Source organism: Mustela lutreola, chromosome 9 (assembly GCF_030435805.1).
Source record: "Mustela lutreola isolate mMusLut2 chromosome 9, mMusLut2.pri, whole genome shotgun sequence".
Lineage (NCBI taxonomy): Eukaryota > Metazoa > Chordata > Mammalia > Carnivora > Mustelidae > Mustela > Mustela lutreola.
In genome coordinates, this window is record NC_081298.1 from 119,583,883 (window position 1) to 119,599,329 (window position 15,447).

Genomic DNA, 15,447 nt, shown 5'->3' on the forward strand with positions numbered 1-15,447 from the left:
GCCTCTGCTATTCCGCGTGGACAGGAATGGAGACCTAAAGGAACCCCCAAATACTCAAATAGCAAAAACTGACATGTGAATGATGTGCGTGATAGGGAGGGAGGCAAGAGGAAGAGGATCGCTTCGCACCGTTTCATAATACAAGTCCAAGTGGAAATTTCCCTTATTCCTCTGTGCAGTGACTCTACGAAGCAGTACTCTGAAGAGGCTCACACAAGTTTAAAATGTCAATAATGGGATCTGTCCTCTACCTTCTCTCTGTCGTACCATAAAATATTGAGAACACAATGTATCAAGCACTATGTCAGGTGCTGGGGCCACCCAGATAATTAAGACACAATACTGTCCTGGTCTCAAAAGACGCTGTGGTAAATATAATAATGGTGACAGACACCAGTTTCCAGAGAGTAACTGGGGTGAGTGAACGCTTCCCAGAGAGAGTGACACCTGGAGTACACAGGCATCGGCCAGTCAAAAACTAGACAAAGCCACCATTGGCAAAGGAGTTGGCACCGATAAAATCACAGAAGGACAGAAAGCATGACACGTGAGGAAATCTACTGAAGCGTGAAGTCTGAGGGAGGAGGTAGAGGCGATGAGAGCAGCCACTCTGAGGTGGGATTTCTAGGACATTCTAAGGTACTTGGAAATTATTCTGAAAGCAAAATGAACCACTGAAGGGTTTTCCCGGAGCAGCTGGGTGACGTATGTATTTAATAAGGTAGCCTCACTGTAGTGTAGAACAGACTGGAGAGAATCAACATGAAGGCAAAGGGGCTGCATTAGTAGACTGGGAGAGTGATGATGTAGACCCAAGAGAAGGCAGTGGTAAAAGGGACAAAGCAGAAGGAGCAAATTCTAGAAATATTTATAGGGTAATATCAAAAGGAGTAGGTAATTAATGAAGTGTGGATAGTAAACAGAACAAAGCAAAAGGCTAACTATTGGGTTTCTAGTTTGGGTGATTCTGGTGGTGCCATCATTTAATAAGGAATACATGGGAGAAGAAACCCGGCCCTTGTGGGGATTGTGGACAATGAGACAGCCACTCTGAAATGTTCTGCAGGCATCTGAGGCTTAAAGAAGACATTTATGAGTCAGCAGCATGTAAAACCTCACAAGTACATTCAGTTTACCAAAAAAATACCTGTACAAAGCAAAGAATGAATAAGGTCTGGGTCTTGATAAATGCCAATATCTAAGGTGGGAAAAATAAAAGTTTATGAAGGATAGGAAACAGAAACTATCACAGACTTCAGTGTCAAAAAAGCCAATAGTGGGGGCGCCTGGGTGGCTCAGTGGTTAAGCCGCTGCCTTCGGCTCGGGTCATGATCCCAGGGTCCTGGGATCGAGCCCCGCATCGGGCTCTCTGCTCAGCAGGGAGCCTGCTTCCTCCTCTCTCTCTGCCTGCCTCTCTGCCTACTTACAATCTCTGTCTGTCAAATAAATAAATAAAATCTTAAAAAAAAAAAAAAAAGCCAATAGTGGTCCTATTTCAAAAAGGATGGAGTGGTCTGCAGTTTCAGATGCCAATACATCTAGTAAAACAAGGACTGTAAAATACCCCTTTTATATTGGATCAGCCAATTAGATAGTCACTGATAATCGTATTATAGTTAAGTGGAATAGCCAGAATGCAGAGAGATGATGCACAGGAGAAAGGCATGGAAGTAGTAGCTCCTGACTGTGTTTTCTAGTCATTACCACCCAAGAGACAGATGAGGAAGGAAAGAGAGAATAAACAGAAGCCAAAGAGGAAAATGGAGTTAAGGAAAGGCTTTTTCTTGCCCGGGATAGGAGTCACCTAAATTTACTTATATGCTGAGGGAATGGAAAGAGAGAAAAGAGGGCAAGGTTTAAGACGAGAATGAGACAGAGCCCGAGAGAATGAAATGCAGTCTCCAAAGAAACAAGAGAGAATGAGGTCAAGAGCAAAAGGGGAAGGGTGGCTGGCCTGAAACAGAATGAAGACAGCTGATCCTCTCGACAGATAAAGGAAGTAAGGAAAAACAGAGAGGGGCTTTACCTTTCACAAAATATATGTCACATGCTTATTAAATAAATGTTGGGGAAATTTTTTGTGTACTGAATTTCTTATTTTACTTAGGTTTGGTGGTAAAATTGATTTAAAATGAAAATGAAAATAAATATGGTTTTAGGAGAAATATGACACTCCACACCATTCTAGAATTTAATATAAGAGGAAACGAAAATAGTCAATTCCTAAAGAGTTTTTGCAAGAGAATTTATGGTAACATCTAGTGACAGATTATAAGGTGGAATTATGTTTTATGGTACTGTTCCCAAGACTAAAAGGGCACTTCTTAATTTTTAAGACCTTTCAAGTATTTTGGTGTCACAAAGTTTAAAAATCATTAGCTCCTAGACACTCCAATAATAAATGAGTAACATTCATTTTCCTTCATTGTTTGTCAAGAATAGTAATGAATATGTAGCAACAACAATGAAACATGATTACAGATTAGTAATAATGTATCAAGTTATGTACAGACGCCTAAAATGAGGAAAACAATTGTCAATCTAGGCAGCATTTCCAATCAATGGAACTTTGGGGAGTAGGAACTGGATTTTCAGGAATAACACATTTTTTTCTTTTTTCTTTTAGTATATGTGTATCAAATTGTTTCCTAAATACAAGAATCCTCTTTAACAAAATAAAGACCTTGTTCTCTTTTGCCAATTTATTTTTAAAATATCTCATTTTATCTTTATATATGGTATGTAAAGTATGTAAAAAGAAAACAATTTATTCTTTCATGTCTTCAGGGGAAAACCTACCATAGGAGTCATAGGGATCGATGTTGGGGTTGGTGGTATTCCAGCCCTGGATCAGCCCGTCAGCGCCGCCACTGTAGCACTGCTCACCATCGCTGCTCATTACCACACAAAGCACTGGACCTCTGGGAGATAAAAATCAATTTCTATTCCCAAAAATCAATCTGATAATAGGACTTGTTAGAAATAAGAACGCTTAATTATTCACAGGCCTCTCTATTTTTCTGCTTTCTACGATGAATAAAAGCAGTATAAAAGCACTGCTCATTTTTCTTCTGCTGCTAAAACAGAGATTGGTAAACTGTGGCCTGTGGGCCAAATCCTAGCCAATGGTCTGTTTTTATACAGTTCTCAAGCTAAGAATGGTCCTTACATTTTTTAAGGGATTATAAAACTAAGCTAAAAACAAGAACATACAACAGAAAATACATGGCCTGCAAAGCTGAGAAAGTATTTACTATCTGACCCTTTATATAAAATATATGCCAATCTCTGTGCTAAATCAAATGAATTAGTATATTTCTTAAGCTTACCTGGAAATACGAAAAGCATGCATATGTGATAATTTAAAAATTCTTCATATTTTTATCTAGATTATGTTTAAGGGAAAAGAAAGCCCCGATTTTTAATATTTAAACCTTACCGCATCAACTTATTTTAAGCACAAGATATATAACATTTAAACATTATCCAAATAAAATTTAATCTCAGCGAGGATCTCTAGTAGTGATAAAATTGTCTTTAACACTGTACTATCTTTTTTACATTTACCAAAAAACAAAATCCAAACCCCTCCCCAAAACCGCTACTAAATACAAAAACTATATAACACAAATACGTAAGTGAAAGAAAATAAAATACTCTAATCAGGCTGATGTACAGTGATGCTGATGCTGACTTAAAACAGAGAAAAAGCACATACTTACTTATGAGCCCTGAATGTATAGATAGGCTCCACATCAAGAGAAGTACTCCTAAATCAGAGAGACGATTTTTACCACTCCACATTTCAGTTTCAATGTAATAAACAGTATCAATGAATATATGCCACAAAATTGCCTTCCGAAATGCCAACACTGTGGTAATATACAATTCTCAACCTAGGACACTTAAGAAAACTTGCCCGATACCAATCACATATTCTTGTGGCCTCAAGAAACAAAATCTTTGTTTAGTAATAATACCTGCTTATGTGCTCTTAGCACTGTCATAGTCTATTTGACTACTTGAGAGAGCCACACTCAGAGAACATCATGGGCTTTGAGGTAGTACATTTCTGGATTCAATTAACTGGCTAATTCCAGGCAAATTATTTATTCTTTTGGAACTTCTGATTCCTCTCTATTTAAAACAAAACAGAAAAAACTGGGGTAACACCAAATACAGGATTAAATGAAATTCTACAAGTAAAACAACCTAGGACAGAACCATGCATGTAACAGGATTTCACTAAATGGTACTGAAATTTCTTTGCATTTCCATCAAGGCTAATAATGTCTGTCCTTGATACTTGCAAAAATTGCCCAAATCATCAGTTTATTCATTATTCAGAATGCTGAATGTATATATAGTCTACACTGCCTAATATTTAAACTCGATTTAAAGTCAATTACTTGCCATTTCTTATACTGTATTACAGTTTTTCTATAGGCATATGATTTCTCTCCTCAAGCATTTCCAATTTGTTAAGTTCACAGGTAAAAAGGCCATGTAATTACATGTGAAGGTTTTACTACTAAGCTATCACCAGCAAGATACTTGTTTCAATATTTCTCTAAGTTTTAGTCAAAACTATATAAGACATCACATTCTCTGATCTAATGAGATGCCCATCGTGACTAGAGAACTAGAAGACCAAAAGGCACAATTTATAATGAAGAAATAATTTTTCTCTGCTGAAGATACCTGAGCCATAGGATGAGTCTCTTGGTTTTAGCAAGATCTGGTTGAGCTATCTGATGCAGACTGGTAAGTCAAGTATTTTATCTAGTCCATGCATGACTCACAGCAGGAGTCACTGATCTCTTTTAAACTTGGCAACAGATATCCTCTAACAGTAGTAAAAACTTATTTAATGTCCTCCAGTTCCTGTTCATTTCTACCTTTCCAATAACCGAAGTGCTTGACACTAGAGAATGGCCCTTGCTGGCACATGCTGGGTTCTGAGCCACCTGATTCAAGGACACAAGGAGAGGGACCTTCAATAAGTACCTCACCAAGTGGGGCTAAGATTAGCATGGTGACTGATAAAAGAGTTTATACCAACTCATATCTGTTCATGCTTACAGAGGAACCAAGGGGCCAAGGTAAGAACCAGCAGTTAAGTGAGAGTGACAACAGTGCCCTTCTGTCTACACATTCTAGTAGGTATGGAAAGTACTAAAGGGTCAAGGCCAAAAGACAAAATCAAAGAGAGGTCCCTCACCCCTCTCAATCAGCCTGCCCTCCCTCCATTCTACATCATAAGTCTAAAACCTAATAAACAAGAGGACAGAGTTGGGGTTGGGTTTGATTATTTTAAACATGCCTACACCTCTTTACAACAACAGGAGAAACGTTTGTTATAGATAAGAGACTCCACAAATATGACAACCATTTAAAACACTGTAGGGATTGTAGAAAAGCATTCAGAAACTCTGGGAAACTATCAGATAATACCATTTCTCTTTCAGGGTCAGTTTTCCAACCTAGTATCAGATTGTGAGTATGAAGGGAAAAATTCTAATTATGTGACATGGTAAAGAAGAAAGAACTAGAGGGGACACTTGATAAATTGAGAGATTTAATAACAAATAATTTAAGTATTTTTCTGCTGAAAAACTGATAATTAAAATACTCAGATACAGTTAAAGTAGAATATTCTCACTTTTTGGCTGGGGCTGTTTTCTGCAAATTCCACATTTTTAATGTGTGATCCTCTGATGCTGTTATCAAAACAGGCTCAATGGGGTGGAAAGCAAGGGCTCGAATGCCATCAAAGTGACTTCGTAATGTAAACTTAGGGTTCCATGTCTTCCTCAATGCATCTTTATTGTTTGCTATCTATTAAAGAAACAAAAGAAAGATATCCATACATTTAGTGCAGACAGGAAAATAAATATATTTTCACATTAATTCTTGCTGATTTGTCATTAAATCATCACATTTTCAACTTTCAAAACAATATAATTTCTAAATGTAAACAATCAAATTAACAGGCAAAATTAACAATACATCAACTGTGGTTTTCTTTGAAGAAATATGAATGCTGTAACAAGAAAGCAGGTAACAATTCAATGAAAGAATATTAAAATAACATAAAATAGATCTTCACTAAGATGACTAAAAAAACAAACAAACCAGTAATTTCAATCTAAATTATAGTATAGAAACTAATTTGGGGTAAGAGCTAATAACTAAAGTTACCTTTAAACCTGTTAACATTATAGAATATGATCATATTTCTAAGATTTTTCAATACTTTCTATAAAAAGCTAAATATTCTTTATCAAATTATCAACAAGGTTTATAAACTGGAAACATAAAATGTTAACATTGGAAAAGATAATCGATTCCTCTTATAAAACACATCATGTTGCTTTGTTCTACAGAAACTCCATCCCAACAACTAAAAAATGTGGTTTTTTTCCCTCATTCCAACTATATTCCAGGCTTTTTTTTTTCCATTTCCAACTAATGGGAAAGCCAAAGGGGTTCATGTTTAACCTCACATTAGCACCACCTATGAACTCTTCACACTCCACAACTAATAATCATGCTAGGTTTAAGTAAGAGTGGGGCAAATACTATTAACACACTGGAGAAATATTACCATACTTACAATGACAAAAACCAGCAATGATAGTAACAATAGCTGCTATTATAAGCATTATTCATTACTTTGTACATTTTTCAAAAACTTAACAGGCATTAACTCAATTGTCACAACAACTCTATGAAGGAATTAACATTATCCCCACTTTACAGACTAGACATGTAAGGAAAAGAGAAGTTAAGTGACTTGCCCCCTAGTAAGCAGAGGAGTCAAGATTCAAACCCAAGCAGTCTGGCTTCAGAGGCTATACTCTTTTTTTTTTTTTTTTTTTTAATTTATTTGACAGACAGCGATCACAAGTAGGTAGAGGGGCAGGTGGGGCGGGGGTGGGGGGGTGGGCAGGCAGGCTCCCTGCTGAGCAGAGAGCCCAACCCTAAATTGATCCCAGGACCCTGGGATCATGACCTGAGCCAAAGGCAGAGGCTTTAATCCACTGAACCACCCAGGTGCCCTCAGAGGCTATACTTTTTTTTTTTTTTTTAAAGATTTTATTTATTTATTTGACAGACAGAGATCACAAGTAGGCAGAGAGGCAGACAGAGAGAGGAGGAAGCAGGCTCCCTGCTGAGCAGAAAGCCTGATGTGGGGCTCGATCCCAGGGTCCTGGGATCATGACCTGAGCCGAAGGCAGAGGCTTTAACCCACTGAGCCACCCAGGCGCCCCAAAGGCTATACTCTTAATATAAACTTTAACTTAGGACCCAGAAGTTTAAAAATTTGCAGAAAATCTGGATAGAGCATGTCAAATTGGATCAGTAAGAAGAAAACACACAGGATACAAGGAACTACTATAAGAATTGTGGCTGGTTATCCTTGTGGGGGAGGCAGGGGGGCACTGAAGTTAACTGAGTTAACTCTTGTCTGCTCTTATTAACAAGCCAAAAGATTTTTGTATGTAAGAACAATTCAATTCCTTCTGAACATCTTAATGTGGTAGACAGGAACTAAGATGGTTCCCAATCAGCCCTACCACCTCATATTTACACTTTGTGAATCCCCTTGTACATCACAGGGTTGCTCTGTGTGACCAGTAACACACAGCAAAAACCTTGCATCTTGGGTGTTCTTATTCACTCTATTTTCAAGGGCACTCACACTGGGACAAGCCAGCTGCCCTGATGAGGAACCCACAGAGAGGCCCATGTGGTGTGGAACTAGTCTCCAACCAATGGCCAGGAAGGAACCAAGGCCTTCCAACAACCCCATGAGTGAGCTTGGAACATATCTTCCCCAAATCAAGTCTTCACTTAGGAATGCAATTCTTGCCTACACCTTGACTACAACTACATGAGAGACCAGAACCACCCAGCTAAGCTGTTTCAGATTGCTGACTCCCAGAAACTATGATACAACAAACGTTGTTTTAATTGTGCAGTTTGTTAATTACATTGTACAATTTGTCACATAGCAATAGATTACTAGTATATTTATTAGAACTAGAGATTACTTTCAGGGTGCCTAGGTGGCTCAGTTGGTTAAGTGTCTGCCTTTGGCTTGAGGTCATGATCCCAGAGTCATGGAATCAAGTCCTGCATCAGGCTCCCGGCTCAGCAGGGAGTGTGCCTCCCTCTCTGCCCTTTACTCCACTTGTGCTCTCTCCTTTTTTCTAAAATAAATAAATAAAATCTTAAAAAAAAAAAAATAAGAACTAGAGACTACTTTCAAAAATGCAGGTATAACACTGTCTTTTTTTATTTTTTTAAAACAACTCAAAGATACTTAAAAAAAAAAAAAAACCAGAAAAGAGAGAATGACATTTCTCTAGAGACATGACTGGTCCATAACATAGTGGACTAAATCTTTGTGGGGTTAATATGAAGAGAACGAAAGTATCAAATGGGAGCTTCTGATCTAGCTATGATGGGCTAGATCATTAGGATCAAGTCTGTACTTGAGGATGAATAAAAAAGCAGGGCTAAAAGTTTTTAAATGAGAAACCAGCAAAACAGTGAAGAAAAAGCAGACCAGAATCCAGGGGAAGACAGAATAAAAAGTCTGATATTTGGACTTGTTTTTCTCAGAGTGTGTTTACTGATTCCAGAAGGGATGGCTGAGAGGTCAGGCTGTGCTTCGGAGAGCTGTGCAGGGCAAAGACATACAAACCAGCACCTGCCAAGAAAGTGGGGCTTGGTGCACCTCCTTGCTTTAGGTTTTGAGTTCAAAGGGCTGCATACTTTTTTTTTTTTTTTATTTGACAGAGATACAGAGAGAGATGGAGAATCAGGCCTCCCGCCGAGCAGGGAGCCTGATGCGAGGCTTGATCCCAGGACCCTGGGATCCTGACCTGAGCAGAAGGCAGACGCTTAACCAACTGAGCCACCCAGGTGTCCCCCCCATTTTTAAAAAGGTATACACACACACACACACATATACATATATACACACATACACACGCATACATAGATACATACACATACACACATGTATGTATTTTTTTGACACAGAGAGTATAAGCAGAGGGAGCAGCAGAGGGAGAAGCAGGCTCCCAGTTGGGCAGGGAGCCCAATGTGGGACTGGATCCCAGGACCCTGGGATTATGACCTGACCCGAAGGTAAACACCCATCTGACTGAGCCACTCAGGTGCCCCTGGGCCACATTCTAGATAGAAGAGTTAACTAGAAAAATACAAGCCCTTACAGAGACTGTAGATCAGCTTTAGATTATCTGAAAAATTGAGAATGGAGTGAGGTGATCCAGATTTCTAGTGGCTCCAGCCATCTGAGAGAAGCAAATTAAAGTAACTCCCTGAGGGAAGGTATCACTCTAGGCCTGAAGTTATTTCTACAGACAACTTTTTGGTATAGTTATTTGGACATAATAAAAAATAACCATGCCTATGCAGGATAATACAGCATAAATGAAGACAAACAAATACATAATCATGCTTACTGTGTTCAAGAAAGATAAAAGACAACATTGTAAATTCTGGAAGAAATCTATAAATAATCAAAAAAAGAACTCCAGATGCAAACCACATAAGATCTAAATAGATGGATTTAATAACATTATATATAACTGAAGTGAGAATTAGCAAATCAGGAGATGGGTCATAAAAACACCTAGACTGGGGGCACCTGGGTGGCTCAGTGGGTTAAAGCCTCTGCCTTCAGCTCAGGTCATGATCCCAAGGTCCTGGGATCAAGCCCCGCATCGGGCTCTCTGCTCAGTGGGGAGCCTGCTTCCTTTCCACTCTCTCTGCCTACTGTGATCTCTGTCAAATAAATAAATAAAATCTTTAAAAAAAAAAAATAAGTAAAAATTTAAAAATTTAAAAAAATATAAAAACACCCAGACTGAAGTATGGAGAAAAAAAGATGGAAAATACAGGAGAGGGAGTAGGAGACAGAGAACACAGAAAGATCTAACAATACAATTAGAGTTCCAGAAGGAAAAGAAAGAAGTGCAACAGCAATATTTGAAGATAAATGGCTGAGAATTTTACACAAAACCAATAAAAACGTAGTAAGCCAAGAAGGTCTAAGAACTTCAAAAAGGTTAAAAAAGAAATCTAAACCTTGGCTGACATTCAAGACATAGGGAGAGTAACACTCAGAGAGAAAAAAAAAAAAATCAGACTACCACTGAATGACCAGTAATAGACAGTTAACTTTAGCAGAAAACCACAAAGGAAGAAAATGAAATTATATATTTAGAGTGCTTAAAAAGGAAACAAAACAACCGTTGCCAAATGGACTTTGATACCAGAAGTAGAAGTTAAACCACTCAGTTTATGGTGAAATACAGACAATTTAATAAAACCAGAAACTGAGGGAACTGGGCACCAGCGACTTTCACCAAAGAGAAATATTAACTGTTCTTAGAGTAAAAGGAAAGTGATCCTGGATGGACAGTCAGATGTGCAGGGGGAGACAGGATAAAGCAAAATGAATAATGTAAAGTGGATAATCCTAACTGAATACTGAGTGTACAAAATACTACCTTGTAGGAGATAAATGTCCAGAGAAAATACATAAAAAGAATGACATATATGTAGAGTAGGAGTTGGTTTAGGGGTTTTTTTTTTTTTTTTTGAGCTGTTTTAGTTCACAGTGAAACTGAGTAGAAGGTACAGAAATATCCTATATACTACCTATCCCTATACATGCATAACCTCTCCCATTATCAATGTCACTCACCAGTAGTACATTTGTTATAACTGATGAAACTACATTACACATCATTAACTCCCCAAATCTGTAATTTACATTATGGTTTGCTCTGAGTGTTGTATATTTTATGTGTTTGGATAAATTGGCATCTTTCACTTAGTTATATGCACTTGTTTCCTCCATGCTTTTTCAGGCTTTACAGGTTTTTTTTAACCACTGAATAATATTCCATTGTCTGGATACACCACAGCTTGTTTATCCATTCACTCAGTGAAGTACATCTTGGTTGCTTCCAAGTTTTGGCAATGATGAATAAGGCTGCTATAAACATCTGTGTGCAGGTTTTTGTGTGGACATATCTTTTCAACTCCTTCTGGTAAACACTAAGGAGTGTGACTACTGGACTTTACAGTAAGAGTATGTTTCATAAGAAACCAACAGATTATCTTCCAAAGTGGCTGTACCATTTTGCATTCTCATTAGGAGTGAATGAAGTCCCTGTTGCTCCATGTCCTAACATACGGTGTTTCCGGTGTTCCAGATTTTAGCCATTCTAATCAGTATTTCACTGTTGTTTTACTTTGTATTGTTGTGATGACACTGGATGTGGAGTATCTTTTCAAACTTATTTGTTATCTATATCTCTTTTTTGGTGAGGTGTCTGTTAAAGTGATTCATTTTTTCTTATCATTGAGTTTTCTTATGATTGAGTTTTAAGAGTTCTTTACATATTTAGTATAATAGTCTTTGACATATGTGTCTTTTTTTTTTTTTAAGATTTTATTTATGTATTTGACAGAGAGAGAGAGTGCACACAAGCAGGGGATCGGCAGGCAGAGGGAGAGGAAGAAGCAACCTCCCCGGTGAGCAGGGACCCTGATGTGAGTCTCCAATCCCAGACCCCAGGATCAAGACCTGAGCTGAAGGCAGACACTTAACCAACTGAGCCAACTAGGTGCCCCAAGGGTAGGAGATTACAAGTTAGAAATGACCTGAAGGTCTTTCCATTAAAATTTTGATAAGGATGTGTCTGGTAATCTTTAGGGTAACAATAAAAAGGGTAATGAAAGACTGCATCATCTCCAAGTAATGGGGTGGGGGTAAATAATAAAAAATAATCCCAATGTAAGCAAAAATAGGAGAAAAAGGAACACAGAATAAGTAGCACAAATATATAGCAGACTTAAATCCAAATATATCAGTAATTACTTTATTTTTTTTTTTTAAAGATTTTATTTATTTATTTGCCAGAGACAGAGGGAGAGAGAGCGAGTGAGCACAGGCAGACAAAGAAGCAGGCAGAGGCAGAGGGAGAAGCAGGCTCCCTGCCGAGCAAGGAGCCCGATGTGGGACTAGATCCCAGGACGCTGGGATCATGACCTGAGCCGAAGGCAGCTGCTTAACCAACTGAGCCACCCAGGCGTCCCTCAGTAATTACTTTTAAAAGAAATGGATTCAATGTTCCAATTAAAAAGGCTGTCAAAGGGCGCCTGGGTGGCTCAGTGGGTTAAGCTGCTGCCTTTGGCTCAGGTCATGATCTCAGGGTCCTGCAAGCAGGGAGCCTGCTTCCCTCTATCTCTCTCCCTCTCTGCCTGCCTCTCCGTTTACTTGTGATCTCTCTCTGTCAAATAAATAAATAAAATTTAAAAAAAAAAAAAAAAAAGGCTGTCCAAGATTAGATGAAAAAACAAAAGTCAACTAAATGGGTGTTGTGGGTTTTTTTTTTAAGATTTTTATTTATTTATTGGACAGACAGAGATCATAAGTAGGCAGAGAGGCAGGCAGAGAGAGAGAGGAATCCTGGGATCATGACCTGAGCCGAAGGCAGAGGCTTTAACCCACTGAGCCACCCAGGTGCCCCTAAATGGGTGTTCTTATGTACACAGATGTAAAACATAAGGATAGAAAAATAGAAAAATAGAAATATATTTTTATAAAAACCTAGATCACATGGAGAATGGGGAGCAAAGAGACCATTTAAATTGGGTTATTGTAGTAGTTCCAGGTGAAGAAGAAAGGGGAGTTGGATGGGAGGTGTTTAAAAAAAAAAAAAAAAAAAAAAAAAGCTATGGACTTCCGCTGTTTTTGGAGGGAGAACCCAAAAGACTTACTAATAGACTCAGCAAGGAGAGTGAGAACTTTTGATTTTCAGGAAGAGGAATGAGTGGTGAGGTTGCTCTTTGGAGTACTCCCTTCTCATATCCATGGTCTGCTTAAGCATCCACCCTCCATCCCCCATGTGTCAGGAGCTCTACTGTGTTCTCCAACAAAGATAACGAGGTATCAAAGTTGAGAGGATTTTAATGAAGACAGATTGTAAATACTTAATAAAATAAGCAACTGTTTTTCTGACAATTTATTGTCATGAACAATTATAAATGTATTTATAAAATAACTGTGTTGGGGATTAAATAAAGGGATACATAAGTAAAGGTATCAAGATTTCAGTTTTGGTCCAAATCACTGATGAGTGTGCCTTAACATCTGAAAAGCACCTTACGGACATCCCTGCCTAACAATAGCTTAAATAATCTGTGGGCAGGATATCCACTGGTAATGTAGCAAATAAACATAAATGTTGCCATTGGGCAAGCATGAATTTAACTGATCACTAGTATCCTAAAACACTAAACCCAAACTTAGTAACAGAAAGGGAATTTTTTTCCATATCTAAAACCAATAAACAAGCGATAATGACTTATGGATTTAGGCAAAGCCCGTAATTTTTATCTCTAAGAAAATGTGAAAAATATCATTTATATAACATATTCCTAATTTTGAAGTTTGCAATTAAAATGGAACCAAATTCTATGTTTGTAAAGAGGTTTTATCACTTCTTCTAAAAAGTTAACTTTTTATTTTAAGAAATGAGAAAAGAACAAAAATAAAACCACGACTCACATCATAAGTTAGTGAATCTGCTTCATTGGCCACTGTAAGACCCGCCAATTCTCCAAGTCCCAGTTCACTTTCAAGGGCTTCATCTGCTCCCATGATGAAGGATTTCCCAGAAGAAGGAGGAAAGGTCAATGCTTCTACTGAAGGTGGAAACAAAAGAAATATTAAAAAACTTCTGAAGTGTAAACAATTAGACTCCCACAGACATGTCTACACTTATTTTATTTTATTTATAAAGATTCTATTTATTTATTTATTTATTTATTTGACAGACAGAGATCACAAGTAGGCAGAGAGGCAGGTAGAGACAGAGAGGGGGAAACAGGCTCCCTGCTGAGCAGAGATTCGGGGCTCGATGCAGGGCTCGATCCCAGGACCCTGAGATCATGACATGAGCTGAAGGCAGAGGCTTAACCCACTGAGCCACCCAGGCACCCCTACCTACATTTATTTTTAAATGCTTTTAAACACAATAAAATTCAATTAGCAGAAAGCTCTTAAGAACTAGCTGTTCTTTTTTGTTTTTGAAAGATTCTATTTATTTATTTGAGAGAGAGAGAGCACATACATGCTTAAGCAGGGGGAGGGTCAGAGGGAGAAACATACTTCCCTGCTGAGTGAGGAGCCCAAAGAGGGGCTTGATCTCAGAACCTTGAGAATACAACCTGAGCCAAAAGCAAGAGTAGGATGCTTAACCAACTGAGTCACCCAGGTGCCCCAGAACTGGCTGCTTTTTCTTTATCTTAACCATAACTAAAGGTATCATCTAATTAGAAAAGTACAACATGAAACAAATCCAATAGACCACTGTCCTTTCTTTTTCACAAAAAAATACAACCAAAAAAAAGAAAAGGCAGGCTTTCCTCATTTGATATTTTTTGTTTATTACTCAAGTTATTCTATCGATTATTAAATATATATAACAAGTGATTTGAACACGGCTGGTCTCATTCAAAATAAAACTGTTTAATTCTATAACCTAGAAGAATACAGATAATTTCAAATGAAAATGGTAACTGCAAAATGTGCCTCTATGAGGTCAAATCAATGTCGGTGTTAGAAGTCGGGATTATGTCTGGAGACAAGGGAAGGTGCAGTGATTTAGTGATCTGAAGCACAAACAGGACTTCCAGGGCCCTGATAATGTTCTGCTTGTTGACCTAGGCAGAAGTAACTTGGCTGGGTTCACTTCGTGATGATTCACTGACCTGTTTCCCTTATGACTTCAGCAGTTTTCTGCAGGTATGTTGTATTTCACTTTAAAATGTTTACTTTGAAGAAAACTTTTTTCATTGTAAGTGGATTTCTTTTCAAAGAAATTTTTTAAATAAAGTGTCCATTTGAACATTTTCATTAGCTGCTAACTGTGCTTCAAGAGGACAGATTCTTTGTGATAAGTGAAAACATCTTTATAACACTGAACATGCCAATCCAATTTCTTCAATCATCTTTATAACACTGAACATACCAATCCAATTCCTTCAATCACTATCACAGAAGAACCAGTTAAAAGCAAAATGCCAAATTAAAATAGGAATTTTATTTAATTTGGTTAATAGTAAATTGTTGATTTTTATAAATGCAAATTATTCTAGCAAACTGTCAGAGATGGTCTTTGAGTAGTTTTCTAGAGATGGTTGTTTTCCCAACGACAAACATTTTAAGTTGATTACATGAATTTATTATTTCAAACTTAGGCTGTTAAAAAATGGTAAATTTGGGGCGCCTGGGTGGCTCAGTGGGTTAAGCCGCTGCCTTCAGCTCAGGTCATGATCTCAGGGTCCTGGGATCGAGTCCCGCATCGGGCTCTCTGCTCAGCAGGGAGCCTG

The 15,447-nt window shown here is 38.0% G+C and overlaps 1 protein-coding gene across 3 annotated transcripts in view; it reads right to left on the bottom strand.

Moving 5' to 3' along the window:
• Positions 1 to 15,447, bottom strand: part of STRN (striatin) — a 124,967-nt gene that overhangs the window by 23,840 nt on the left and 85,680 nt on the right. For 2 of the 3 annotated variants that reach the window (XM_059188645.1, XM_059188647.1), the window contains 4 exons: positions 13,622 to 13,758; positions 5,663 to 5,838; positions 3,723 to 3,770; positions 2,800 to 2,921 (listed from right to left, as the gene is read on the bottom strand). In XM_059188645.1, coding sequence (XP_059044628.1) covers positions 2,800 to 2,921; positions 3,723 to 3,770; positions 5,663 to 5,838; positions 13,622 to 13,758 — 483 coding nt within the window. The remainder of the gene's footprint in view (positions 1 to 2,799; positions 2,922 to 3,722; positions 3,771 to 5,662; positions 5,839 to 13,621; positions 13,759 to 15,447) is intronic. The other variant, XM_059188646.1, reaches the window with a different exon arrangement.